Here is a 26,776-nt window from a genome sequence, read left to right as displayed (position 1 = left end):
TGCTTGGCATATAGTAGATACCTAATAAATTTTTATTGATTGATCTACCTCAAAAAAGGTTATTTTTAGGAAAGTATATTATAAATATTTAAACACTAAAAAAATTGTAAAGGTTTAATAATAATATCATTTATGTTATGCTATAAGAATTACAGAGTTCTTTTCATGTTAACTCATTTGATCTTCATAACACCTCAAGAGGCCATTATTCTCCCTTTTACAGTAGATGAGGAAATAAACTGAGAAAAATTATGTAACTTGTCCCAGATCACGTAGCTAGCGGTGTCTAAGGCAGAATTCAAATTCAGATTTTCCTGACTCATTATACCCAGCTCAATATAATTAACTGCCTTTTCTCTATACATTGAGTTTGGAAGAACAAATCCTAAATTCATTTGAATATTGGGAAATTGGTAAATACATTCTGGCCATGTAATTTGGCTTACTGTTCAATCATTATGAACTTAAATATACAGAAAGATCCATGATTTCTTCAATATATAGAAAGAGGCATGATTTCATCACTACACAAACAGCATCTTGCCTCAGTCAATGGTGTTCATGAGAAAGTTGTGGCCAAAAAAAAAAAAAATACATCACCTGATGGCCAATGATATTCAGAGTTCCTCTTAAGAAGGCGAGGACCTAAGGGCAGATACCCTAGTCTCCAGCCTGAAGTTTTTGCAGCTTGGTAAGACCCACCAAAGCTCTCCTTGCCACCACTGCCTTGGGAAGCTCAAAGTCACTTCAATGTCTAATAAGCAATTAGAGGAGCATTAGGAGAGAGGGTTTTCATCTAAGTTTAAGTAAAAATCCTTGCACATTCAAGGCAGAAGTTGAGAATGATAAATCAGCTGAAGTATTTTGTTTAAGCTCTGTATATGTTTGAGTGTATTCTCTTCCATTTTTATTCCTAAAAATAACATATTTGATAAACTATCCATTGTTGTTATTGTTGTTTGTTCTTCCTTCACAAAGAGGACCATGACATCAAGGAGATGATGCTGTGACATGCAAGTGAATTGGATTTATATGAGGGAGGGCTGTACAAGGTTAGCTGTCTCACTTTCTCCTCCAGAGCCATCTGAGTCCACTGACCAGATTTAGATCAAGACAACTGGAAATGGTCCTAGATAAAATGGGAGACCTTGATCTTTTTAAGCTAAGATCATCCACAAGTCTCAGTTTGACTGAGGCTGCATCCATTTGGTGATTAAGGCTAGGTAGCAATTGCGGCAAGGAATCACCTCTTTCATCTAGTCCAAAAAGCCCCTTCTAAATAAATAAATAAATTTGGAAAGGGAAAACCCTCAAAGTTTCTGGCCAAAGCAGAAATGATTGCTATTTATATTCAATGAGTCAATCAGGACCCACACAATGATCTAATGGGGTTTGACCTAGGACTAGGTGAAAGAGGAGATTCTTTCTTTGCCTCAATTGCTACCTAGCTTTAATCACTCATAAACTATTCATTGGTTATAAAACAGGAGATCTTAACCTATTTTATGTCATTAATCCTTTTACCAGTCTAGCAAAGCCTCTAAGAACCCTTTCTCAGAATAAGGGGTTTCAATATATAAATTAAAATATATGGGATTATAAGGAATTATTATATTGAAATACAATTATCAAAATATTTTTATAAGCTTATAGATCCAAGATTCTTAAAACCTGCTCTAAAAGATATCATTGTACCTCAGATATAGGTTATAAGTTGTTCTAATTTTCCTTAGGAATGTATAAAAGGTGATGAAAGAAATTATGAATATACATTTCTGAAAATTGTGCTCCACCTTCCAGAAACCAATAACTTTGGCTTATTTATAGGCTTTTTGTGGATCATTTATAAATAGACAGCCAGAATAACTGTCAGTTATAACTATCATTTAAAGCCAAAAACTACATCAGATACTATTGTTCCAAGTATACCAATTACAAGCAAAATCTTTTAAAAGAATACAAAGAGAATCAAATTTGAAAATGGGAAGTCTAAATGCTAATCCTAGCTCTACTGCTCCTCTTCTATGTGAATTTGGGCAAAACAATAAGATTTAGAGCTGGAAAAGAAGTTGGAGAAATTTTGTCTGTCTCCTCCATTTTTCCTCTTCTAACCAGAGTTTTCTCATTTGTCAAATGAGGTATTTGGACTGGAATAGATGATTTCTGAGGTCTCTTCCAGCTCCCAAAAATCAATGCATCTGTTGAGAATTTTCTATCAATCATTAGAGGTCAGCTTTGATGATGGTAACCTGGATGAATTCCTTCCCCACAGTTCTACAAGCTGCCAACTTTCTGGATTGCTATGTTGGATGCTTTCTATCAGAGCCTCATCTGCTTCTTTATCCCTTATTTGGTAAGTTCCATATTCACTTTCCATTGGTAAACCTGGATTGAGGATTTTGTCCTATTTTGGCATGTGAATTTGGTTTTGTGCAATATGTAGAGTTCAGTTCAGAGACAAAGTGTCCTCCAAACTTTATACCTAAAATACAGGTAGCTGCCATCAAATAAATAGAATTGCAAATCTTTGGATGAGAAAAAAATCCAATGCAATTTAACAAGGACTTATTAAATTCCTGCCTTGTGTAAGTTCCTACCATCAAAAGGTTTACTATGTGCTGTTATTTTTGTATAATCAAAAGACCATAGGTGTAGAATTGGAGGCAACATTATAAATCACCTGGTCTAAAGTCCCATCATTTTCAGATGAGAAAACTGGGGTCTGGAAAGAGGAAGAAATTATCCAAAGGTCATACAAGAAATAAGTAAGAAGGCAGGATTCACTCCCAAGTTTTTAATTCCCCACAGTGCCTAGTTCAGTACTAGGCACATAGCAAGTGGCCAGCAAATTCTTATAGAAAGAGAGAGCAACTTACTCCAAAGAGCACCAGGAGAATCCACTCCCAGGCATCTATATAGGCCATCTGGAATGCCCAGAATACTTTACCTTCTAGGCCTAGACACCAACTCTTGTATAGAGTATTCCCTGATTTCTTTTATTGTCCCCAGCTAAAAATGATCTCTCCTTTTAAAAATCTTTGACCCTGAACACGTTTTTTCTCTCTAATGTGTCTGGCTGCCACTGAATTAATGGATGTTCTCTCCCTACTAGAAAGATACAATCTGGCCTGAATTTGTAGCATTACTCCTTCCCATAGTGACCTCTTCCCAATCAGAAATTTTATCTCTTCTCTCAAACAAATGCTGCCATTTTTATTATACTATACCCTCCTCTATGAAGTCAAGGGATAAATGGCTATTGTCACACACAAATAGGAACAATATATGCTTCTTCTTTGTTTTTTTTAATCCATCTTTTTAAATTCCCATTCTTTCTCCTCCTCCCACCATAGACTATTAGCTTCATAAGAGAAGGAACTGCATCACTTTTGTGTCTGTATTGCCAGCACCTAAAACAGTGCCTGATTGTTAATCTGTCAATCCATAAAAACTTAGTATAATTCTCAATATGTGCCAAGCACTGTTCAAGGCACTAAAATAAAGATTTAAATGAAATAGTCCTTGCCCTTAAGGAGGTTAGGCAAAAGAAATGATTTATGCATAGGATTATAAGGCTACAGGATCCTGCATGAGAACATACATAATAAATATAAAATTAACACAAAGTAAGTTAGAGAAGGACACCAGCAGTAATGAAGAAAGGATTGAGACATGGTAAATGCTTGGTAAACTTGTTCAATCCAACATAACCAATAAATTCATATTGGTTTTGATTTTCTATTAAAATTTTTACTGGCATTTTCTTTGTTTGTTTGTTTTTAACATGTCTAACTGGAAAGTTTCCCTTATCCCTATCCCAATCAAGAAGACTAAGTGAAAGTGATTAACAATGACCATGTCTGACAACTTATGCTTCATTCCACACTTAGAATTCCCATATGTCTCTTTTGCAGACCTACAAGGACTCTGATATTGATGTCTTCACTTTTGGAACTCCAATCAATACTATCTCCCTCACCACAATACTGTTACACCAGGCAATGGAAATGAAGACATGGGTATGGACACCATGGGATCATAAATTTAGACTGAGAAAGAACCTTAGAGGGCATCCAGGCCAGCCTTATGATTTTATGGGTGAAATAGCCAAGGATTAGAGAGATTAAATGGATTACTCAAAATTAAGTTGTAATAAGAGGCAAAACTGGGTTCTCGGACTCCAAATCAACTATTCTTTCCACAGTATAAAGTGACTTCCTAGTAATTACCTCTGCAAGTATTTTGGCTGACATTCAATTAGCTGTCCTCTTAGGTCCTTTCCAATTATAAGATACTGCAAGTCTATGAGGGCCAAGAGACAGGTTAGGAAGATTCTGGATTGGTTGAGAATGTAGCCTTGGATTTCACAATCTGGCCTTCTAGTCTTTTTCACACCATTACTACTCCTCATGCTATTCTGTGTTGCAATGAAACTAGACTGCCAGCTATTTATCTCATCCTATTCCTTCTTATCTCTGTGGAGTTTTACAAGTCATCCCACATGCTCAAATACATTGTCTGTCAAAATCCTATTCTTCCTTCAAAGCCCATTGCAGTCCCTTTACCAGCCTTCTATCCATTTCCTAAAGTCTGCCATGATCCCTCCAGATTCCCAGCTGAAAGTCATTTATCCTCACTCATATTTTCCAAAACAATTTTGTCTTCATTTCCCTTTTTGTCCTTACCACTTTCTTCCTTGTATTTTCCTCAACAATTATCCAATCAGTAAACTTTTATTAAATGCCTATGTATCAGCCACCAAGAATACATATATAAAGAATAGAACAATCAAGAAGAAACAAGTACATTTATGAAATAAAGTACAAAATGAACATAAAGAAAATAAATGCAAATAAATGTGAAGCAATTAAATGCAAAATTGTTGAGAGTAAGATAATGCTAGGTTTGGAGTCAGGAAAACCTTAATTCAAATTTGACCTGAGACACTTATTAACTATGTGTCCTTGAGCAAGTCACAATCTCTATTTGCCTCATTTTCCTCAACTATATAATTGAATTAACAATAGCACCTACCTCCTAGTATTGTTATGAGGATCAAATAAGATAATATTTGTAAAGCACTTAGCACAGTACCTGACATATAGCAGATACAATATAATGCTAGCTATTGTTATTACTGTTATATTAATAATTGTTATTATTACGACTATCATCAACTAGTAATTTAGGGGATCAGGAAGGTTTTCACTAAGAAGGTAGTACTTTGGCTGTGTCTTCCAGGAGCAAGGGGACTTGGAGGTGAAAATGTAGGGCATTCTGAGAATGGGCGACTTATGAATGTATGTCTTCTATTGTACCTCATAAACACAGGAAAATTTAGCTTCAAGCCCTGCCTCTTATGCTAGCCTTGTGGCCATGGACAAGTCATCTAATCACTCCATACCTCAGAGACAACTTGTTAAGACTGATCTTCAGACAACTTGCTGTTCTTCATTTACTGGCTAAATTTCAATAACAGAAGAACAATAACAAAGACAAAAAATTGAAGTGTCTCAGTCCTCCAGGAATTTACATTGCAGATAAAATGAGGCCAAATTTTAGAAGGACTTAAATGTTAGTTTTTCCCAAGTAGTATCCCCTTATGATTACAGAAACAAATTCAACAGATAGTAGAGATACACTGTGGAATCCACTTGACATAATGATGTCCAGATCACTGTCCACCTTACCCTTGAGTGGTAGAACTTCAACCCACAGAGTTAAACTAGGATTGGATCAGCCCAGGCACTGACTATAGAAAAATGTAGCAAAAGACTTTCTTCTTATCAGTGTAACCTCTATGCATGATTATCATTCAACTGTGGTACCAGTGGATTTTTTTAACTCAGTAATGCACAATCAGGCTACCATTGTAACCAAGGCAGATGATGAGACTGTTAAGATTTGGGAAATTTTCTGATTGGTCATTGGACTCACTTTACAAAGAAATAGAATTAACATCCTGGGCCATTCAACTGAACCATTCATCATTTGTTGGGGTTTTTTTAAAGCATTTTTTAAAAATCATTTCCATGCAGTTTTGCAGTAGTAATCATTCAACAGGCTAGACCAACTATGTTAATTGCATCTCAGGCATCTGAGGCCCTTTAGTTCCTTTTTATGTCCATCATTCTGCAGTGCTCCATCATGCAGAGAAATCAAACAGAAGACATGATTCAGTCCCCTTGGAAAGGGAGTTAGTTATCCAAATTATGACACAAAAGTTGTCCTTTTGAAGATTCTGTAATATTTACATAAAGGGCATGAAGGTCCTGGACCTGTGATTTTGTAGGCAAATGGAACTCCCAAATTAGGAAATTCCCTCTACCAATGCAGTCAGCACTATTTCTGCAATTAATAATTTTATAGAGTTACATAATCAGCTGAAAAGTTAGGTGACTGGCCCAGAGTTGTGCAGCCAATATGTTAGAGGCAGGGGCTAAGCCCAAGTCTTCCTGGACTACATCTTACTCTCAATAGTTTATTGACTTTATATCCTAGATCTGTAACTTATTATTTATTGCATTTATTATTATTAATTTATAATTAATTATTAATATGATTAATTAACTAAGGCAAGTCACTTAACTTCTCTGGGTCTCAGTTTTTTCATCTATAAATCTATATATAAGATGAAAAAAGCTTAGGCAAGACAAGGCAACAACTATTTGTTAAGTGCATTTTAAGTACTGGAGATACAAGTATAAGCAAAAAGTAGTCTCTTGCCTTCAAGAGTTTTGGATTCCAGTGGGGGCGGGGAACAATAAACAAAAGGGAGCTAAGGAGGTTGGAGATAGAAAAGGGAAGCGACTTGGGTGGGGATAGGAAAGAGATATCCTGAGAGTCAGAAGAAGAGCTGAGGGGAAAATTAAATCATGGCCTGGGCCTGTCCCCTAAATTGAAGATCTCACGAATGACAGAGGGCGCTAGAGAATAAGAGGGATGTTCTATGAAGAAAAGACTCTAGTCACAGGGAAAGTTCCAATGGGAGAAAGCTACTGTGGCCTGTCAGGAAATCTTAAGAATTAAAATCAAAGCCACAAGAAGATGGTATCACACAGAATTGCTACCAACTTCCAATTTCCTTTGACTTTGAATATAATATCATTTCATGTTTTCTCATTTGCAGACATTCATCCACGGGTTCGTGCTCATAGCTAGCTTCCTGCTTTATTTTTTGGTCTCCATCGTGTACAATGCCATCTGTGTCACCTGCAACAGCCCAACCAACCCTACTGGATGATAGAGAAGCAGTTATCAGACCCCACCTTCTACCTCTTGTGCTTCCTTACACCTGTTGCTGCCCTTTTTCCAAGGTTAGCATTTAGGGGTTGCATCTCCTTGCACAATGAACTAACTTCACAATCCAGGAATTAGAAATTTCTCTGCAATGTGTAGTGCTATTATATTTAAAACATTATGGAATAGTAGATGTCTTGAGTGCTGAGCTAAGGATTCAGGGTCCAGGGTTCTAGTCTCAGCTTTCCCACTGAGTAGTTTTGTGACTTTAGACAAGCTATGGAATCTCTTCAGGCTTGTTATCTATAAATTGTATAATAAATATACCTTTTGTTTCCATTCCCTCTCATCTGAGGTCATTGAGAGAAGAAAGAAAACTAAATTTAAAAGCACTGTGAAAAGAAGCACTTTATAGAAACAAACTAGTTGTATTATTATAAAAACTTTTGTTTATTATAATTTTTCATAAAATAGTAATGATGTCTTAGAGTTCTGCAGTATTTTGCCTCATAACCTCCCATCTACCTTATCATTTTACCTTGGCAATTGACATAAGCAGAATAGAGCTAATTTTACTAATGGGTAAACTGAAGCATAGAGAAACTATTGGATTTACTCAAAACTAATAATAATAATACTAATAGTAGCATAGCTAGCATAGTATAGTATAGCACAACAAATTTTAAGTTGGCAAAGATCTTTTAAAATGTTATTTTGTTTCTAACAACCATCTTGGGAAGTAGGTTCAATTATTACAAGTTCAATTACAACAAATCAGCATGCAAATTAAAATCCAAGGCCCCTCACTCCTAGCCTTCCAGGCTTCCCACACTAGACAACCTTCAAATGAGTCTTCTAAAAGACTGAGTCATTGTTCCAACTGATTAAAATAGACAAATGCCTCTAAGGGAGACATATCACCACTCAGGTCAATGTCATAAATGATCTTAGAATTAACTCCTGGAGTAAAATACAATTACTGAGTATTAGTCACTGTCCAACTTAAATGAATTTATCAGCATTAGATATAGGCAAGAGACTCTCCCAGAGCCAAAGAGGCCTTCTTTTGGATCAGCAGAGTGTGATGGGGAGGGAAAAATCAAGAGCATATCCACAAGGACCATGTGAGCAAGCTCAAGGCTTTAACTCACCCTCTAATCTTCAAGCACTCCTCCTTCTATTTTTTTTCAGAGGTTTACATAGGTAGACCCAGAAATTCATTGCACCTGAACAGACTTTAGTTCTCCTAGGCTATAGCCAACTTGATACCTCTTCCTTGAACACCTAGGGGAGGAGAAAGTAGAATCAATCAAAAAAAGGAAAGAGAATAATTTCATAATAAGTTTCACACATTTTCATCCATCCCTCTCATCACTCTAATCCCTGAAACAGTACAAGAGGAAATAACAAAGGCACAAAACTATATAAATGACCTATTTCATTCTTAACTGGGAAAAAAGTTCATTTGTAAAAGAGTTAATATTATTCCTATGAGATAAAACTGAGCAGATAGTATGCTATGATGGAAAAAGCAATGACTTTGGAGTCAGAGGACCTGAGTTTATATCTTATTATTTATTGTATTTATTATTATTATCATTAATTTATAAATAATTATTAATATGATTATTAATTAATTAAGGCAAGTCACTTAACTTCTCTGGGTCTCAGTTTCTTCATCTATAAAGTAAGTGACTCAGACTCAGTGATTTCTTTTCCTTCCAAATCTAAACCTTATAATTCTGCATACAAATTAGTGCATCTGCCAGGAGAGTGCCAGACTTAGGAGTTATGCATACAATATTTTTTTTAGCAATTATATTCTCCTTAGATCTAAATTGTGATTCATTTCTGTTTGCTTCTCAATATGGTGTTCCATAGAGTTTAAATGAGATTAACTTTTTTCTCTATGCATAGGAAGTCTCTGGTGGCTATGCCCCTCTCAGTCCCACAACCAAGCTTCACATTTTTATTGCAATGTGGGCATTCATTGAAAGCATGATTTTTGTTCAACATTTGTATCTATCTACTATTATCTTTGACTCTCTTCTCTCTTCTAGAAAGCTGCATCACACACAGAGTCAAATGATGTGATGCTCAATGGAATATATAAATCAAAGAATCCTCTCTCTTTATTCCTCTCTCTCTCCCTCTTCTCTCCTCTGCCTCTGGGTATGTGTGTGTGTGTGTGTGTGTGTGTGTGTGTGTGTGTGTGTGTGTGTGTGTGTCTTCCTCCCTCTTCCTTCCTCCTACCTTCTCCCTCTCTTCTCTTTCTCCTATAAATGGCATACGTGTTCTCTCTAGGACATACTAGACTTTTCCTTAAAATAGTTAGGAGCATATATTTTAAACCTTCAGTAAGCATCATATGCAATGGGGAAAAACTGGAACCTTTCCCGGTAAGATCTGGAGTGAAGCAAGGTTGCCCACTATCACCATTATTATTCAATATTGTATTAGAAACACTGGCCTCTGCAATAAGAGTCGAGAAAGAGATTAAAGGAATTAGAGTAGGCAATGAGGAAACCAAACTATCACTCTTTGCAGATGATATGATGGTATACCTAGAAAACCCCAGAGATTCTACTAAAAAGCTATTAGAAATAATTCATAATTTTAGCAAAGTAGCAGGATACAAAATAAATCCCCATAAATCCTCAGCATTCTTATACACCACCAACAAAATCCAAGAGCAAGAGATACAAAGAGAAATTCCATTCAAAATAACTGTTGATAGCATAAAATATTTGGGAATCTACCTACCAAAGGAAAGTCAGGAATTATATGAGCAAAATTACAAAAAAGTTTTCACACAAATAAAGTCAGACTTAAATAATTGGAAAAATATTAAGTGCTCTTGGATAGGCCGAGCAAATATAATAAAGATGACAATACTCCCTAAACTAATCTATTTATTTAGTGCTATACCAATCAGACTTCCAAGAAAATATTTTAATGATTTAGAAAAAATAACAACAAAATTCATATGGAACAATAAAAAGTCGAGAATCTCAAGGGAATTAATGAAAAAAAAATCAAATGAAGGTGGTCTAGCTGTACCTGATCTAAAATTATATTATAAAGCAGCAGTCACCAAAACCATCTGGTATTGGCTTAGAAATAGATTAGTTGATCAGTGGAAAAGGTTAGGTTCACAAGACAGAATAGTCAACTATAGCAATCTAGTGTTTGACAAACCCAAAGATTCTAAATTTTGGGATAAGATTTCATTATTTGATAAAAACTGCTGGGATAACTGGAAATTAGTATGGCAGAAATTAGGCAAGGACCCACACTTAACACCACATACCAAGATAAGATCAAAATGGGTCCATGACCTAGGCATAAAGAACGAGATTATAAATAAATTAGAAGAACATAGGATAGTTTATCTCTCAGACTTGTGGAGGAGAAAGAAATTTGTGACCAAAGATGAACTAGAGACCATTACCAATCACAAAATAGAAAATTTTGATTATATCAAATTAAAAAGCCTTTGTACAAACAGAACGAATGCAAACAAGATTAGTAGGGAAGTAACTAACTGGGAAAACATCTTTACAATTAAAGGTTCTGATAAAGGCCTCATTTCCAAAATATATAGAGAACTGACTCAAATTTATAAAAAATCAAGCCATTCTCCAATTGATAAATGGTCAAAAGATATGAACAGACAATTTTCAGATGAAGAAATTGAAACTATTACCACTCACATGAAAGAGTGTTCCAAATCACTATTGATCAGAGAAATGCAAATTAAGACAACTCTGAGATATCACTACACTCCTGTCAGATTGGCTAAGATGACAGGAAAAAACAATGATGAATGTTGGAGGGGATGCGGGAAAACGGGGACATTGATGCATTGTTGGTGGAGTTGTGAACGAATCCAGCCATTCTGGAGAGCGATCTGGAATTATGCCCAAAAAGTTATCAAACTGTGCATACCCTTTGATCCAACAGTGTTTCTATTGGGCTTATACCCCAAAGAGATACTAAAAAAGGGAAGGGGACCTGTATGTGCCAAAATGTTTGTAGCAGCCCTGTTTGTAGTGGCTAGAAACTGGAAAATGAATGGATGCCCATCAATTGGAGAATGGCTGGGTAAATTGTGGTATATGAACGTTATGGAATATTATTGCTCTGTAAGGAATGACCAGCAGGATGAATACAGAGAGGCTTGGAGAGACCTACATGGACTGATGCTAAGTGAGATGAGCAGAACCAGGAGATCATTATACACTTCGACAACGATATTGTATGAGGATGTATTCTGATGGAAGTGGATTTCTCTGACAAAGAGACTTAACTGAGTTTCATTGGAGAAATGATGGACAGAAACAGCTACACCCAAGAAGGAATACTGGGAAATGAATGTGAACTATTTGCAATTTTGATTTTCTTCCCGAGTTATTTTTACCTTCTGAATCCAATTCTCCCTGTGCAACAAGAGAACTGTTTGGTTCTGCAAATATGTATTGTATCTAGGATATACTGCAACATGTTTAGCATATATAGGACTGCTTGCCATCCTGGGGGGGGGGGGAGGAGGGAGGGAGGGGAAAAAACGAAACATAAGTGATTGCAAGGGATAATGTCGTGTAGAAATTATCCTGGCATGGATTCTGTCAATGCGAAGTTATTATTAAATAAAATAAAATTTATTATAAAAAAAAAAAAAAAAAAAAAAAAAAGAAGAAACAAGTACATTTATGAAATAAAGTACAAAATGAACATAAAGAAAATAAATGCAAATAAATGTGAAGCAATTAAATGCAAAATTGTTGAGAGTAAGATAATGCTAGGTTTGGAGTCAGGAAAACCTTAATTCAAATTTGACCTGAGACACTTATTAACTATGTGTCCTTGAGCAAGTCACAATCTCTATTTGCCTCATTTTCCTCAACTATATAATTGAATTAACAATAGCACCTACCTCCTAGTATTGTTATGAGGATCAAATAAGATAATATTTGTAAAGCACTTAGCACAGTACCTGACATATAGCAGATACAATATAATGCTAGCTATTGTTATTACTGTTATATTAATAATTGTTATTATTACGACTATCATCAACTAGTAATTTAGGGGATCAGGAAGGTTTTCACTAAGAAGGTAGTACTTTGGCTGTGTCTTCCAGGAGCAAGGGGACTTGGAGGTGAAAATGTAGGGCATTCTGAGAATGGGCGACTTATGAATGTATGTCTTCTATTGTACCTCATAAACACAGGAAAATTTAGCTTCAAGCCCTGCCTCTTATGCTAGCCTTGTGGCCATGGACAAGTCATCTAATCACTCCATACCTCAGAGACAACTTGTTAAGACTGATCTTCAGACAACTTGCTGTTCTTCATTTACTGGCTAAATTTCAATAACAGAAGAACAATAACAAAGACAAAAAATTGAAGTGTCTCAGTCCTCCAGGAATTTACATTGCAGATAAAATGAGGCCAAATTTTAGAAGGACTTAAATGTTAGTTTTTCCCAAGTAGTATCCCCTTATGATTACAGAAACAAATTCAACAGATAGTAGAGATACACTGTGGAATCCACTTGACATAATGATGTCCAGATCACTGTCCACCTTACCCTTGAGTGGTAGAACTTCAACCCACAGAGTTAAACTAGGATTGGATCAGCCCAGGCACTGACTATAGAAAAATGTAGCAAAAGACTTTCTTCTTATCAGTGTAACCTCTATGCATGATTATCATTCAACTGTGGTACCAGTGGATTTTTTTAACTCAGTAATGCACAATCAGGCTACCATTGTAACCAAGGCAGATGATGAGACTGTTAAGATTTGGGAAATTTTCTGATTGGTCATTGGACTCACTTTACAAAGAAATAGAATTAACATCCTGGGCCATTCAACTGAACCATTCATCATTTGTTGGGGTTTTTTTAAAGCATTTTTTAAAAAATCATTTCCATGCAGTTTTGCAGTAGTAATCATTCAACAGGCTAGACCAACTATGTTAATTGCATCTCAGGCATCTGAGGCCCTTTAGTTCCTTTTTATGTCCATCATTCTGCAGTGCTCCATCATGCAGAGAAATCAAACAGAAGACATGATTCAGTCCCCTTGGAAAGGGAGTTAGTTATCCAAATTATGACACAAAAGTTGTCCTTTTGAAGATTCTGTAATATTTACATAAAGGGCATGAAGGTCCTGGACCTGTGATTTTGTAGGCAAATGGAACTCCCAAATTAGGAAATTCCCTCTACCAATGCAGTCAGCACTATTTCTGCAATTAATAATTTTATAGAGTTACATAATCAGCTGAAAAGTTAGGTGACTGGCCCAGAGTTGTGCAGCCAATATGTTAGAGGCAGGGGCTAAGCCCAAGTCTTCCTGGACTACATCTTACTCTCAATAGTTTATTGACTTTATATCCTAGATCTGTAACTTATTATTTATTGCATTTATTATTATTAATTTATAATTAATTATTAATATGATTAATTAACTAAGGCAAGTCACTTAACTTCTCTGGGTCTCAGTTTTTTCATCTATAAATCTATATATAAGATGAAAAAAGCTTAGGCAAGACAAGGCAACAACTATTTGTTAAGTGCATTTTAAGTACTGGAGATACAAGTATAAGCAAAAAGTAGTCTCTTGCCTTCAAGAGTTTTGGATTCCAGTGGGGGCGGGGAACAATAAACAAAAGGGAGCTAAGGAGGTTGGAGATAGAAAAGGGAAGCGACTTGGGTGGGGATAGGAAAGAGATATCCTGAGAGTCAGAAGAAGAGCTGAGGGGAAAATTAAATCATGGCCTGGGCCTGTCCCCTAAATTGAAGATCTCACGAATGACAGAGGGCGCTAGAGAATAAGAGGGATGTTCTATGAAGAAAAGACTCTAGTCACAGGGAAAGTTCCAATGGGAGAAAGCTACTGTGGCCTGTCAGGAAATCTTAAGAATTAAAATCAAAGCCACAAGAAGATGGTATCACACAGAATTGCTACCAACTTCCAATTTCCTTTGACTTTGAATATAATATCATTTCATGTTTTCTCATTTGCAGACATTCATCCACGGGTTCGTGCTCATAGCTAGCTTCCTGCTTTATTTTTTGGTCTCCATCGTGTACAATGCCATCTGTGTCACCTGCAACAGCCCAACCAACCCCTACTGGATGATAGAGAAGCAGTTATCAGACCCCACCTTCTACCTCTTGTGCTTCCTTACACCTGTTGCTGCCCTTTTTCCAAGGTTAGCATTTAGGGGTTGCATCTCCTTGCACAATGAACTAACTTCACAATCCAGGAATTAGAAATTTCTCTGCAATGTGTAGTGCTATTATATTTAAAACATTATGGAATAGTAGATGTCTTGAGTGCTGAGCTAAGGATTCAGGGTCCAGGGTTCTAGTCTCAGCTTTCCCACTGAGTAGTTTTGTGACTTTAGACAAGCTATGGAATCTCTTCAGGCTTGTTATCTATAAATTGTATAATAAATATACCTTTTGTTTCCATTCCCTCTCATCTGAGGTCATTGAGAGAAGAAAGAAAACTAAATTTAAAAGCACTGTGAAAAGAAGCACTTTATAGAAACAAACTAGTTGTATTATTATAAAAACTTTTGTTTATTATAATTTTTCATAAAATAGTAATGATGTCTTAGAGTTCTGCAGTATTTTGCCTCATAACCTCCCATCTACCTTATCATTTTACCTTGGCAATTGACATAAGCAGAATAGAGCTAATTTTACTAATGGGTAAACTGAAGCATAGAGAAACTATTGGATTTACTCAAAACTAATAATAATAATACTAATAGTAGCATAGCTAGCATAGTATAGTATAGCACAACAAATTTTAAGTTGGCAAAGATCTTTTAAAATGTTATTTTGTTTCTAACAACCATCTTGGGAAGTAGGTTCAATTATTACAAGTTCAATTACAACAAATCAGCATGCAAATTAAAATCCAAGGCCCCTCACTCCTAGCCTTCCAGGCTTCCCACACTAGACAACCTTCAAATGAGTCTTCTAAAAGACTGAGTCATTGTTCCAACTGATTAAAATAGACAAATGCCTCTAAGGGAGACATATCACCACTCAGGTCAATGTCATAAATGATCTTAGAATTAACTCCTGGAGTAAAATACAATTACTGAGTATTAGTCACTGTCCAACTTAAATGAATTTATCAGCATTAGATATAGGCAAGAGACTCTCCCAGAGCCAAAGAGGCCTTCTTTTGGATCAGCAGAGTGTGATGGGGAGGGAAAAATCAAGAGCATATCCACAAGGACCATGTGAGCAAGCTCAAGGCTTTAACTCACCCTCTAATCTTCAAGCACTCCTCCTTCTATTTTTTTTCAGAGGTTTACATAGGTAGACCCAGAAATTCATTGCACCTGAACAGACTTTAGTTCTCCTAGGCTATAGCCAACTTGATACCTCTTCCTTGAACACCTAGGGGAGGAGAAAGTAGAATCAATCAAAAAAAGGAAAGAGAATAATTTCATAATAAGTTTCACACATTTTCATCCATCCCTCTCATCACTCTAATCCCTGAAACAGTACAAGAGGAAATAACAAAGGCACAAAACTATATAAATGACCTATTTCATTCTTAACTGGGAAAAAAGTTCATTTGTAAAAGAGTTAATATTATTCCTATGAGATAAAACTGAGCAGATAGTATGCTATGATGGAAAAAGCAATGACTTTGGAGTCAGAGGACCTGAGTTTATATCTTATTATTTATTGTATTTATTATTATTATCATTAATTTATAAATAATTATTAATATGATTATTAATTAATTAAGGCAAGTCACTTAACTTCTCTGGGTCTCAGTTTCTTCATCTATAAAGTAAGTGACTCAGACTCAGTGATTTCTTTTCCTTCCAAATCTAAACCTTATAATTCTGCATACAAATTAGTGCATCTGCCAGGAGAGTGCCAGACTTAGGAGTTATGCATACAATATTTTTTTTAGCAATTATATTCTCCTTAGATCTAAATTGTGATTCATTTCTGTTTGCTTCTCAATATGGTGTTCCATAGAGTTTAAATGAGATTAACTTTTTTCTCTATGCATAGGAAGTCTCTGGTGGCTATGCCCCTCTCAGTCCCACAACCAAGCTTCACATTTTTATTGCAATGTGGGCATTCATTGAAAGCATGATTTTTGTTCAACATTTGTATCTATCTACTATTATCTTTGACTCTCTTCTCTCTTCTAGAAAGCTGCATCACACACAGAGTCAAATGATGTGATGCTCAATGGAATATATAAATCAAAGAATCCTCTCTCTTTATTCCTCTCTCTCTCCCTCTTCTCTCCTCTGCCTCTGGGTATGTGTGTGTGTGTGTGTGTGTGTGTGTGTGTGTGTGTGTGTGTGTGTGTGTGTCTTCCTCCCTCTTCCTTCCTCCTACCTTCTCCCTCTCTTCTCTTTCTCCTATAAATGGCATACGTGTTCTCTCTAGGACATACTAGATTTTTTCTTTTGTCAAGTTAGATTCCTGGAAGATCCAGTTTCCTTACCTCACTAACACCAGCAGCAAAACAGGTCATCCATCCTTGGCTTTGCTCTGAAGCCCAGAAATATTCTATCACCTTCCAAAGCTAACAAATCAGTGGTGGGAACAAGTCTAGGACTCAACTTCCCTAACCACTGGATTAGTGGTTCTTTCCCCTATGTCCTGCTGCTCGTGAATGATTAATGAGTAGTTTCTATAAAAGTCTATGTCAAAAAATAAGTCAGCCTTATAATCTGAACCTTTATCTCTTTTCTGGTCTTACCTAATATGTCTTCTCTTCTCACATTCTCTTGTCAAACTGAATTATTCTCTGCCTCTCTCATCTTCTACCCCAGTCACCCCCATCCCTAATGCACCTTACTCCCTTTACCTTTGTTCATGCTATTTCATATGCCTACAATATCATCTTCTATCTCTTCTGCAGATTTCTTCCCCATCCTTTAAATTACAATGAAAGGGCACCTCTCAAAAGTTTCTCCCAATTCTCCCTGTCTTTAGCAATTATCCCTTTTGTAGTTCAAAAAGCACTTTGTTTTGTACCTCTTTCCTGCTTTTATAGTATTTCATTGTATGTTATAGATATATTTGTGTCAGCTCCATATTTTGTAAGCACTTTGAAAGCTGGGACTATGTCTTATCTAGACATTCCATCTCCTCAATCCCTATTTCAATGTTCTGCACAGAGAAAACACCTTATAAATATCGTTGAATAAATAACTTAACCTACCATGGAATCTATCATAGTAGCTTACTCGGTCCTTTGGGCCATCAGGATTAGGGCATTGCACCATTCCCAGGACTTACATATAAGTCTTTTAAGAGTTGATATTGGGGCAGCTAGGTGGCTCAGTGGATAAAGCACCAGCCCTGAAGTCAGCAGGACCCGACTTCAAATCTGGCCTCAGACACTTAACACTTCCTAGCTGTGTGATCCTGGGAAGTCACTTAATCCCAATTGCCTCAGCAAAAAAAAAGCAAAATAAAGTTGATATTCCCAGAATAACAAATATATCTAAGAGCTCAACTGACTTAGATGCCAACATGGTATTTCTATTTGGGGGCCTGTGATCATAAACATTTACAAGTGTTAAAAAATAAATTATTTTCCATCTTCCATCAGGTATTTTATCTTGGCTCTGCAAGGGACCTGTGGTAAGTCATCCCTTCTGGAAGCTCAAAAACTGGACAAACTTCCCAAAGAAAAAAAGAAGCTGGCTATCCAAGAATGGAAGAAAGAAAAAGAGAGAATATCTACAGCCTGCCAAGCAGCTCTATCCTCTGGAAATGCCAGCCTGGGTCATCTTCAGGCCTCCCCTTTCACAGGACAGGAAGCAAGGGACAATTCCCTAAAAGATACCCTCTCTCCCATGAAAAGACATGCTGGTGACTGGGTGCTTAATAGAGACAGAAGTAGCCCCTATCCCTGCTCAGGTCATGTGGGGTATAATAAAAGCTCACCTAGTTCTTCAGGAAGACCCTCCCCAAATGAACACCTCTTGGGATCTAATGGATCTGAAGCTTTTGGAATATTCAAGGATACCCAGACTGGCAGCCCAGAAGCATCAAGCAGAGGGAGCCACCGCCGATCCCAGAGCTCACTGACTATATGAAAGGCTTTGTGCACATGAGGGACAGACTCCAAACACATTGACCTAACAAATCGGTGACCTCAAGCAAGTCACAATCCTTCCTGGGCAAATAAAAGAAGACTGGACAGGCTTGATTCTTTTTTCTGTTAAGATAATGAGCACGCATGGTGTGTTAGGCAGCCCATCTTACCAAAAGAAGGAGTCATTTGTTTTTTTCTCAGGATGGAAAAATACTTCCATATACTGTGAGCTAGGACAATTCTTAAGAGAGGGCCCTCAAGCATCTAGCTCCGAGAATATACCTAGACACTGAATCATTCTAATGAACTGCTTGTAGGGGTGAAGCTCTTCTTACATCCATAATTTGGCTCACACACCATTACCATCCCCCAGGAGTTTCTCCTTTTGTGTTGGAGAACTAAAATTTCAGAAGACATAGGTCCAGTGTTGGAGCAAAGGAATCTGAGTTTCTTCCAAAAATGAGGCCTTCTACTCAAAGGCCCACACTTTCCTATATTCACTAAGTTAGGTCCAATTACCATTTTACTCTTTAAGATAAGCTTGTTGCTGCACCTTGCCACTCCTCTTCCCCATGAAGAATGTATTTGAATTAATTACTTTGGATAGCTATTTTTTGAGGAGGGAAAGGATAGAGGGAAAGAAGTTGAGAAAAAGAGTGACAGACATACAGAGAGAGACAGAGAGACACACAGAGAGAACTTAGCATTCATCATTGTTAAACCTAGATGAACTTATCACATTAGATATAGGAAAAAGGATAAAACAGAATCAAGCAGGATTACTTTTGGATAATCAAAGTGTGATGGGGAGAGAAGGATCAAAAAAATACTTACAAAGATCACGTAGCCAAGCCTAAGAAGAGGAGAAGAAGGAAGGACTGGGACAACATAAAATATCAAGAAGGGTGTAGATAGGATTCAGTCCTCATTCAATTAACAAACATTTATTAAGCACAGATGACCTTGTTCATCTAAAACTGGGAACATTAGAACTTGGTCACATAAAATTGACACTTGAGTTAGTTTAGGGACATACAAAAAAGTCTTGCTTCACACAGTGAGTGAAATGTTCAGGAAACTCATTACCTTTAGAATAGGTCAAGGGCTGAAAATATGAAAAGGATTCAAAGTGTTTTAATGATAGAGCTATTAAAAAAAAAGATTTTTAAAGTAAGCTAGGTATGTTTCAAGAATGTGCTCAATCATGTGGATTGATACTATGGAAGGTTAACATGAGGTGTACTCCCCTGATTGTCTACCAGAGACAAAGCAACAGACTTGAGGGATTAGGAATTTATGTAATTATTCTTATGGTTTTATGGTCATAGAAAGAGAGGAGAAAAGGTCTTGTGATTTCATTGGTATAAGAAATTCCCAACAAGAAATCTCTCTACTAATGCATATCAGCAACTCACCCACTATTTATTCTTCAAGAGTTTCCTAAATCAATAAATGGTTGTGACTTGCTTAGAGTCACACAGTTAGCATACATCAGAAAGGAGACTAGAACTCAGGATTTCTTGACTCTTAGGCTAGCTTCCTATTCTTTTAGAATATGGAAATCCTTGGAGCACTGCAGTATTTGCAATCCCCAAGGCATCATGGACTATGAAAAAAAAAAAAAAACCTCCATTAGGAGACTAGAATACATCCCATTGTCAGAGGGCAATTGACTGAGCCAGTCTTTTCCTTACTCAACTCTAAAACTTGAGGAGCCATTCAAGGCTTTCTGACCTGGTTACATTGTGCCTAGAATTTGTTTATCAGAGTATCTCTACCTCTCACATCCTATTCAATCCAGTGTCACCAACCCTGGATAATTGGTTAATTGTTGATGTTTTCTGTGCTGCTAAGGAAAACAATAACAATGCAACCTTTCATGATAGAAAGGAAATGGCCAAAATGCAAAAGTTATCAATACCTCGCCTTCTGCCTCCTGCTTGTCTACAGCACTGCACATGTCAAAAAAATTTCCAAGGTTAGAAGCTAGTGTATTATTTCAGAGCTGTGGGAAACAGTAGTGACTATGATAGACAACCAGATCTGCTTGCCTAAATGCCAGGTTGCACAAAACACTATGCTGAGGGCATAGCATTTGTCAAAAACCTTGTCAAGGTCTCTGTTCCCCTTACCCCCCTTTTTAAAAATAAAACCAAATGTGATTATCCAACTTGTCTTCTAACTCAGGCAAAAGATTAACTATATGGGATAGGTTTTTTTCCCTTTATATCTGATAATTCATATTAATGTTTGTATTTAATGTATTTTATACTCTTTACCTGTTTTTGACTGACTAGATATATATGTATCATTTCTCTTGGAGGGAAAAAAATAAATGGTTTTCAATAGGCAGCCATTAATGAAATTTCCTGTCAACTTGTTATTTCATCAATATTTTTTTCTGTCTCTCTCTGATCCCCATTTCTTTGATTTAGTTACTTAGTCATTATGTATTTACATTTGGATGTATCAAAAATGGTGCTATAGGAGCAACAGGAGAAAAAGAAGACCCTTCAGAAGTTGATAGTTTACTTCAGCATAAAAGACATGTAAACAGTAAATCTTGAGAGATAGGAAAACTCCAGGTGAGGAAACTCCCTTTATCAATGCAAGTCAGAACCTTCCCTACAACAATTGAGTTGACTCAATCCCTGAGATAATAAGGGATTACCTACAGTTTCACAAGTGGTTTCAGAGATAGGACTTGACCCCCAGTCTTCCCATATGGTCCCAAGACTATCTCTCTATGGCCATTTTGGTGCCACGGTAAAATCATAGAATTATACATTTAGAGCTATATGAGACTTAAGCTCCTAAGAATGTCATAACCAAAATCTAGAGCTTTTAGGGTTAAAAAATGCTACAAGAAGCCAAAAGAGGAAAAGAATTCAAGTACCAAAGATCACCCAAGACTTAGCAATAATAATCAATACAAGGAAAAGAAAATTGGGGGACATATCATTTCAAAAGAAAATAGGTAAAGGCATTATCAAGAAAAATTTAGACTGCAAGACTTATACTGCATGTGAAAAAGGTCAGATTGGGAAAAATATAAGAATATATATTAGAGAAAAAATTAATAATCATAACCATGAATGTAAATGGGATAACTCATAAGAGAAATAGAACCCATGTGAATTCTACAGAATTATTCTATATTCTATTCTATAAAAACAATAACAAAAACTTCCATTTATATAGCATTTACTATATGTCCAATGACATGGTAAAGAACAATATCTGCCACTTTAGCTCCAGAGACTAAGATTTGGGTTATTAACATAGGTTTCTGTGGGCCTCTATAAAAAAGGCAACCCACAAAGAATTAAGAGTGTCTCCTGCCTTCTCATTAGCAGGCTTCTTACTGGAAGAACAGGTCAAAACAGGCAGGGAAGTAAAAGCCCAATGCAATATCCCTGTTTAAAAACACCCTTTCCCTGATTAGGCTAAGTAATCTACCTTTGTTAGCTGTTAGTTTACAAATGCTTCCTTTTTTTTTCATTTTGGAACTTGAAACACCAGACTGGTTTGAATCTGTCCTGACCTGTAATATATACCAACAAAACTAATAACAAATAAATGGTTATAATGAGTAAATAGTTGTAAAAATATAAAATTCTCAGATTAACAACAAGAAATGGAGAATTAACAAAACCCAATCTCAAAAATCTTTTTTTTTTTAATAAGCCTTAAAGATTTCCAAAGGGGGAGTAAGGGAAGGATGGAGAAATGGGTCAGATACAGTTACTAGTGAATGTCAACAAATGTTCAAGGAATTCATTTTAATATGACAAACTATTTATATATATAAACAGGTAAAAGGGGAATCCTACCAAATTCCTTCTACAAAACCAATATGGTCTTAATACATAAACTAGGAAGAAATGAAGCAGAGAAAGAAAATGATAAAATGATTTTATGAATCATTATGAAAATGACTAATGAATGTGTCAAAATATTAAATTAAATATTAGCAAAATGGCTACAGAAATATAACAAAAATATTATTCACTATGACTACATTGTATTTATACTAGGGAAATATGGTTGGTTCAGTTTAGGAAAACTATAAACAAAATATGAGAGACAGCATGGCATAGTTGATTGATCATGTTGATCTTAGAATCAAGAAGACCCAGTTTCAAGTCCCATCTCTGTTGGGTATTGATTATGTGAAGGATCACGTTTAATTGGATCAGAGTATAGAAGGAGGAAAAGTAAAAAGCATTGTTTTTAGCATTTCCTCCTAGGTACTAGGCTAAATTCTGGTGATTCCAGTAATTTAAAAAAAAATTGAAACAATATGATTTTAGGGTATGAAAAGTCTTCTCTGTCACAAACCTGTCATTATTCCTGAAATTCTTGTCATTACTATCATCCTTAGAGACAGCAAACCTTTACCAAAAAATGAAAATTTGCTGACTAAAAAGCTGTCACAGACTAGCAATGTTCAAGACCCTGAGGGCACATAGCACCAAATTGCTGTATTCTGATAATGAGGTTAGGGAAATGGAAAGCAGACCTTTGGCTATCAAGAGTTCTGACTGAGGGAGAGAAGGCCAAATATACTTCCATGAGCAACAAGAGAGAGGACCCCTAGCAATAAAGAGGTAGGCAGAGAAAGCAAATACCCTATGCTTTGAATTTATAAAAATACAACATCCAAACCCAGAAAGACTCTCTATGGTCAAGAAAATTCAGAGAAAAGTGATTTTTTTTCTTTTTCTTTTTTTTTTTTTTTTTTTTTTTGTCTTTTGGGATTTGTTTTAAACAAAGTATTCTGGTGCCACCTAGCATCTAGAAAGGGATAACTGCACAGCTGAAGGTTTTTCATTGGGGTAAGGAATAGAAAATGGACTTGAGAGAAACTATAAAAGCCAGGGAGCCCTGGTGGTGAAAACAGCAAAGACCAAGGAATATTCCATACTGCTAGGAATCTTCAGGGTTTAGCTGAGATCTCATGAAGAGAAGGAAAGTGTCAGAGTCAATAAAACTCATTGTGGAGGAAAAGACAGATTATCAACATCCCCTTTGTCAAAAGTCACCAGGAAGGATTGACTGTGAGAAGAGCCTCCCAGGATAAGATCAATCACAGATCTGAAACTCTGTGAGGCTATGGGGGAATTAAAGTTTCCAATTGGCTGGAAAGATGCCAAAAAAGGGTTATTACCCTCAAAGAAGCTGGGGGTTTTGTTCCATGGATTTCACAATCCCAAAACAGTTCCATAGCCCTTGACTCACTTGACTGCTCTCATAAGTTTCCAAAGCCTGAGAGGCTTCTCCTGAGAAAAGTCTCCTTCACTCAGAAGGAGATAAACAGAGGATTTCAGGGAATCAACATGTACAGAGAGATAGGCTGGTATAGTGGAGAGAAGGCTGACCTCCAAGTAAGGAAGGTCCATTTCCCTTCTGACACATACTAGTTGTGTGAACACAGGGAAGTCATCCACCATTCACTGTCCTAGCCTAAGACCAGTGAGTGGTTAAACTGAAGTGGGAGAGGGTGTTCTCACATAAATAAAATCAAAAGCATGCCTCTCTTCCCCCTCAAAAAATGTACATACCAGCATTCTCAAAACCTGGTTTTCAGAGGTTTTTCAGTAGCAAAAAGGGGCTAAGGAATCCCTAGTCCTTTTCAACACTTTTTAGAATGATCCACGCAGGTGTTTGATTCATCAACAAATGCCAACATATTGATTAAGCATCTACCATGTGTATCTTTGCCAAGAAGCTATAGTCCACACAAAGAATCAGACACAACTGAACAACAATGACCATGTAATCATGTATAAGGTACACATAACTTCCAACTGATTCCCCATCCCTATCCTTGCTGTGAGGAGGGAAAGACTCTCATCAAATTATTCATACTGAGATGGTAAGGGCTGAATATATAATTCCTCCAAACACCATAGATATAAAGTTGGGAGGGACCTGAGAGGCCATTTAGTTGATTTTTCATTTTAGAGTTGACAAGATTGAGATTGAATGACTTGGCCATGGTCCCATAATAAACAGCAAAGTGAGAATTTTCATCCAGGCCTTCTGACTGAAAATCCAGTCTCTTTTCCAGCATGCCACACTACATTTCAAAGAAAATGAATATAATTTTTAAAGGAATACTAAAGAAAGAAATGAATTGCTTTAATGAAACATCTCTTTTGTCTGAAAATGGGGAACATGTAAGGGGAATAGTTTTTCCCAAGCATATTTTGGACCAAGAGACCTCGACCCCCCGCACTCAGAACACAAGGGTGATTTGATCCTATGTGTCAGAGTCAAAAGGTTACAGGCCAATTTTATAGGCCCAGAAGATTTTAAATTGAAAATCACTTTAGAGGTCATCAACAAATTAGGAGACAAAGGGCAGAAAATTTCTCAGTAGCCACATGATGCAGCATGGAGATGGAAACCAGAAGGAAATACACACATACACACCTCCAACTGTTGCATTGCAGTTGCCTGATTCTCCTTTTTTTAATAGCTTTTTATTTACAAGATATATGCATGGGTAATTTTTCAGCATTGACAATTGCAAAATCTTTTGTTCCAATTTTTCCCCTCCCTCCCTTCTATCCCCTCCCCCAGATGGCAGGTAGACCAATACATGCTAAATATGTTAAAGTATATGTTAAATACAATATATGTATACATGTCCATACAGTTATTTTGCTGCACAAGAAGACCAATTCTCCTTTTAAAACAACACATGTGTTCCACAGAAATATTTGTTAACATTTGTCCCTTAAGTTACTTCCAGATAAGAATATGTGAGATGTACATATACATTCCCCCAATCCTCAGCAAGTTTTTTTTTCCCTCCAAAACCAGTTCCATTTTTTAAAAACAACCATTTATTAAGTATTTACTGGGTACAAATCCCTGTTCTAAATATTGGAGGGGATACAAAATACATCATAGGATGATAGACTGCAAGCAATCTCAAAAGCCATTCCTTGCTCTGCCCCTTACACCTAGAGCACAAAGACTACCATTTTGTGGTACTTAGACTGAGTTTTTCCTTCACACTACTTAGCATTTCAAGAGAAAGGATAAAATATAGACAGAGATAAGCATAATATACAATTTTATATAAAAAGTGCATGGTTGCTGTTAGTCCTTCATTCTCAAAGAGGACCATGGCATTAGGAAGGTGATGCCATGACTTACAAGAGAACTGGATTTTAAGTGAGGAAGGATTGAGTAAAATCAACTGCCTCACTTTCTCCTCTGAAGCCATCTGGAAATGGTGCAAAAAAAGGTCAAGAAAATTAGTTTCAGTGGAAGACCTTGGTCTTTTTAACTTAAAGTCTTTAACAGATCTCATTTGAAATTAGGCAACATCCACTTAGTGATTAAGGATAGACTTAAAAAAAAAAAAAAAAAAGGAAAAAGGAATGGCTTATTTTAGCTAGTTTGAAAAAAAAAAACAATCTCAGAAGGGAAAACACTCAGGGTTTCTGGCCAGGACAGGAACAACTGCTATTTACAAGCATTTTGAGTCAGTGAAGACCTCCCAAAAAATGACTAAGTGGAACTCGAGCTGGGATCTATTGCTGACCAGTGAGTACCAGAGAGATTTGGGGATACGACTTGGTCCTTAAGGAAAAAAAATCTAGCTTGTAAACCCCAAGATATCTTGCCACATTTCAGAGATCAAAATTTATATTACCAAGTTAGAGAAGAGAAGTGTAATGCTTTGTAAAGAAGGAAGGCATTTGAGAGCATGTTCTCAAACCAGAAGGGAGAATAGTTTAATTGAAATACAGAGAGCATGGAGGAAAGTGATCTAGGAAACAGGCTGGAAAGATAGGGTGGCATAGCAATATAGAGGACTTTGAATGTCAGGCAGAGGAATTTGAGTTCACTTGGGACACATTAAGGAGTCATGGAAACTTTTTGAAAGGAGAATTAACATGATCAGAACCACACATGAGGATGGCTCTGATGTGGTATGAAGGAAGAAGAAAATTGAAGAAAGAAGCAAGTAGAGGTAGGAAACTGTGTTGAGATTTTTGTAGCAGTCCTCTGGTTACTAAATAATAAAAACAAAATACTTAATTTAGAATGCTTAAAACTGAACCTATTACCTTTCCTGTCATTTAACTTCTCACATTCAGTCATCTGTTCGGCATTATTGATTTCATCTTGCATTGTCATTCCTGTCTGTCTCCTCTTTATTCCCACTGCTATTAACCTATAACAAATTACTATTACCACACTCCTGGATTGTAAAAATAGCCTCCTAACAAGAATCTGCACACAAATACATATGCATACATCTCATTCTCTCAATCCTCTAGTCTATTCTTCGTAACACAAAATAACAATTATGGATGCTTATATAACAAAGTTTCCAAGGCAGTTTGCATATATTATTGCATTTAAGCTTCACAGCAACCCTATTAAGTAGATATTACACTTGTA

The 26,776-nt window shown here is 36.4% G+C and overlaps 1 protein-coding gene across 1 annotated transcript in view; it reads left to right on the top strand.

Moving 5' to 3' along the window:
- Positions 1 to 20,714, top strand: part of ATP10B (ATPase phospholipid transporting 10B (putative)) — a 313,742-nt gene extending 293,028 nt beyond the window's left edge. Inside the window, exons 22-25 of the mRNA XM_051978841.1 lie at positions 2,273 to 2,353; positions 3,915 to 4,019; positions 14,272 to 14,459; positions 17,861 to 20,714. Of these exons, the coding sequence (XP_051834801.1) occupies positions 2,273 to 2,353; positions 3,915 to 4,019; positions 14,272 to 14,459; positions 17,861 to 18,350 (864 nt within the window). The 3' untranslated portion in view covers positions 18,351 to 20,714. The remainder of the gene's footprint in view (positions 1 to 2,272; positions 2,354 to 3,914; positions 4,020 to 14,271; positions 14,460 to 17,860) is intronic.
- Positions 20,715 to 26,776: the final 6,062 nt, after the last annotated feature.

The sequence above is a fragment of the Antechinus flavipes genome, chromosome 2, assembly GCF_016432865.1.
Source record: "Antechinus flavipes isolate AdamAnt ecotype Samford, QLD, Australia chromosome 2, AdamAnt_v2, whole genome shotgun sequence".
NCBI classification, from domain to species: domain Eukaryota; kingdom Metazoa; phylum Chordata; class Mammalia; order Dasyuromorphia; family Dasyuridae; genus Antechinus; species Antechinus flavipes.
Note: the sequence above shows the minus strand (reverse complement) of the source record. Positions and strands in the feature narration are given on the sequence as shown.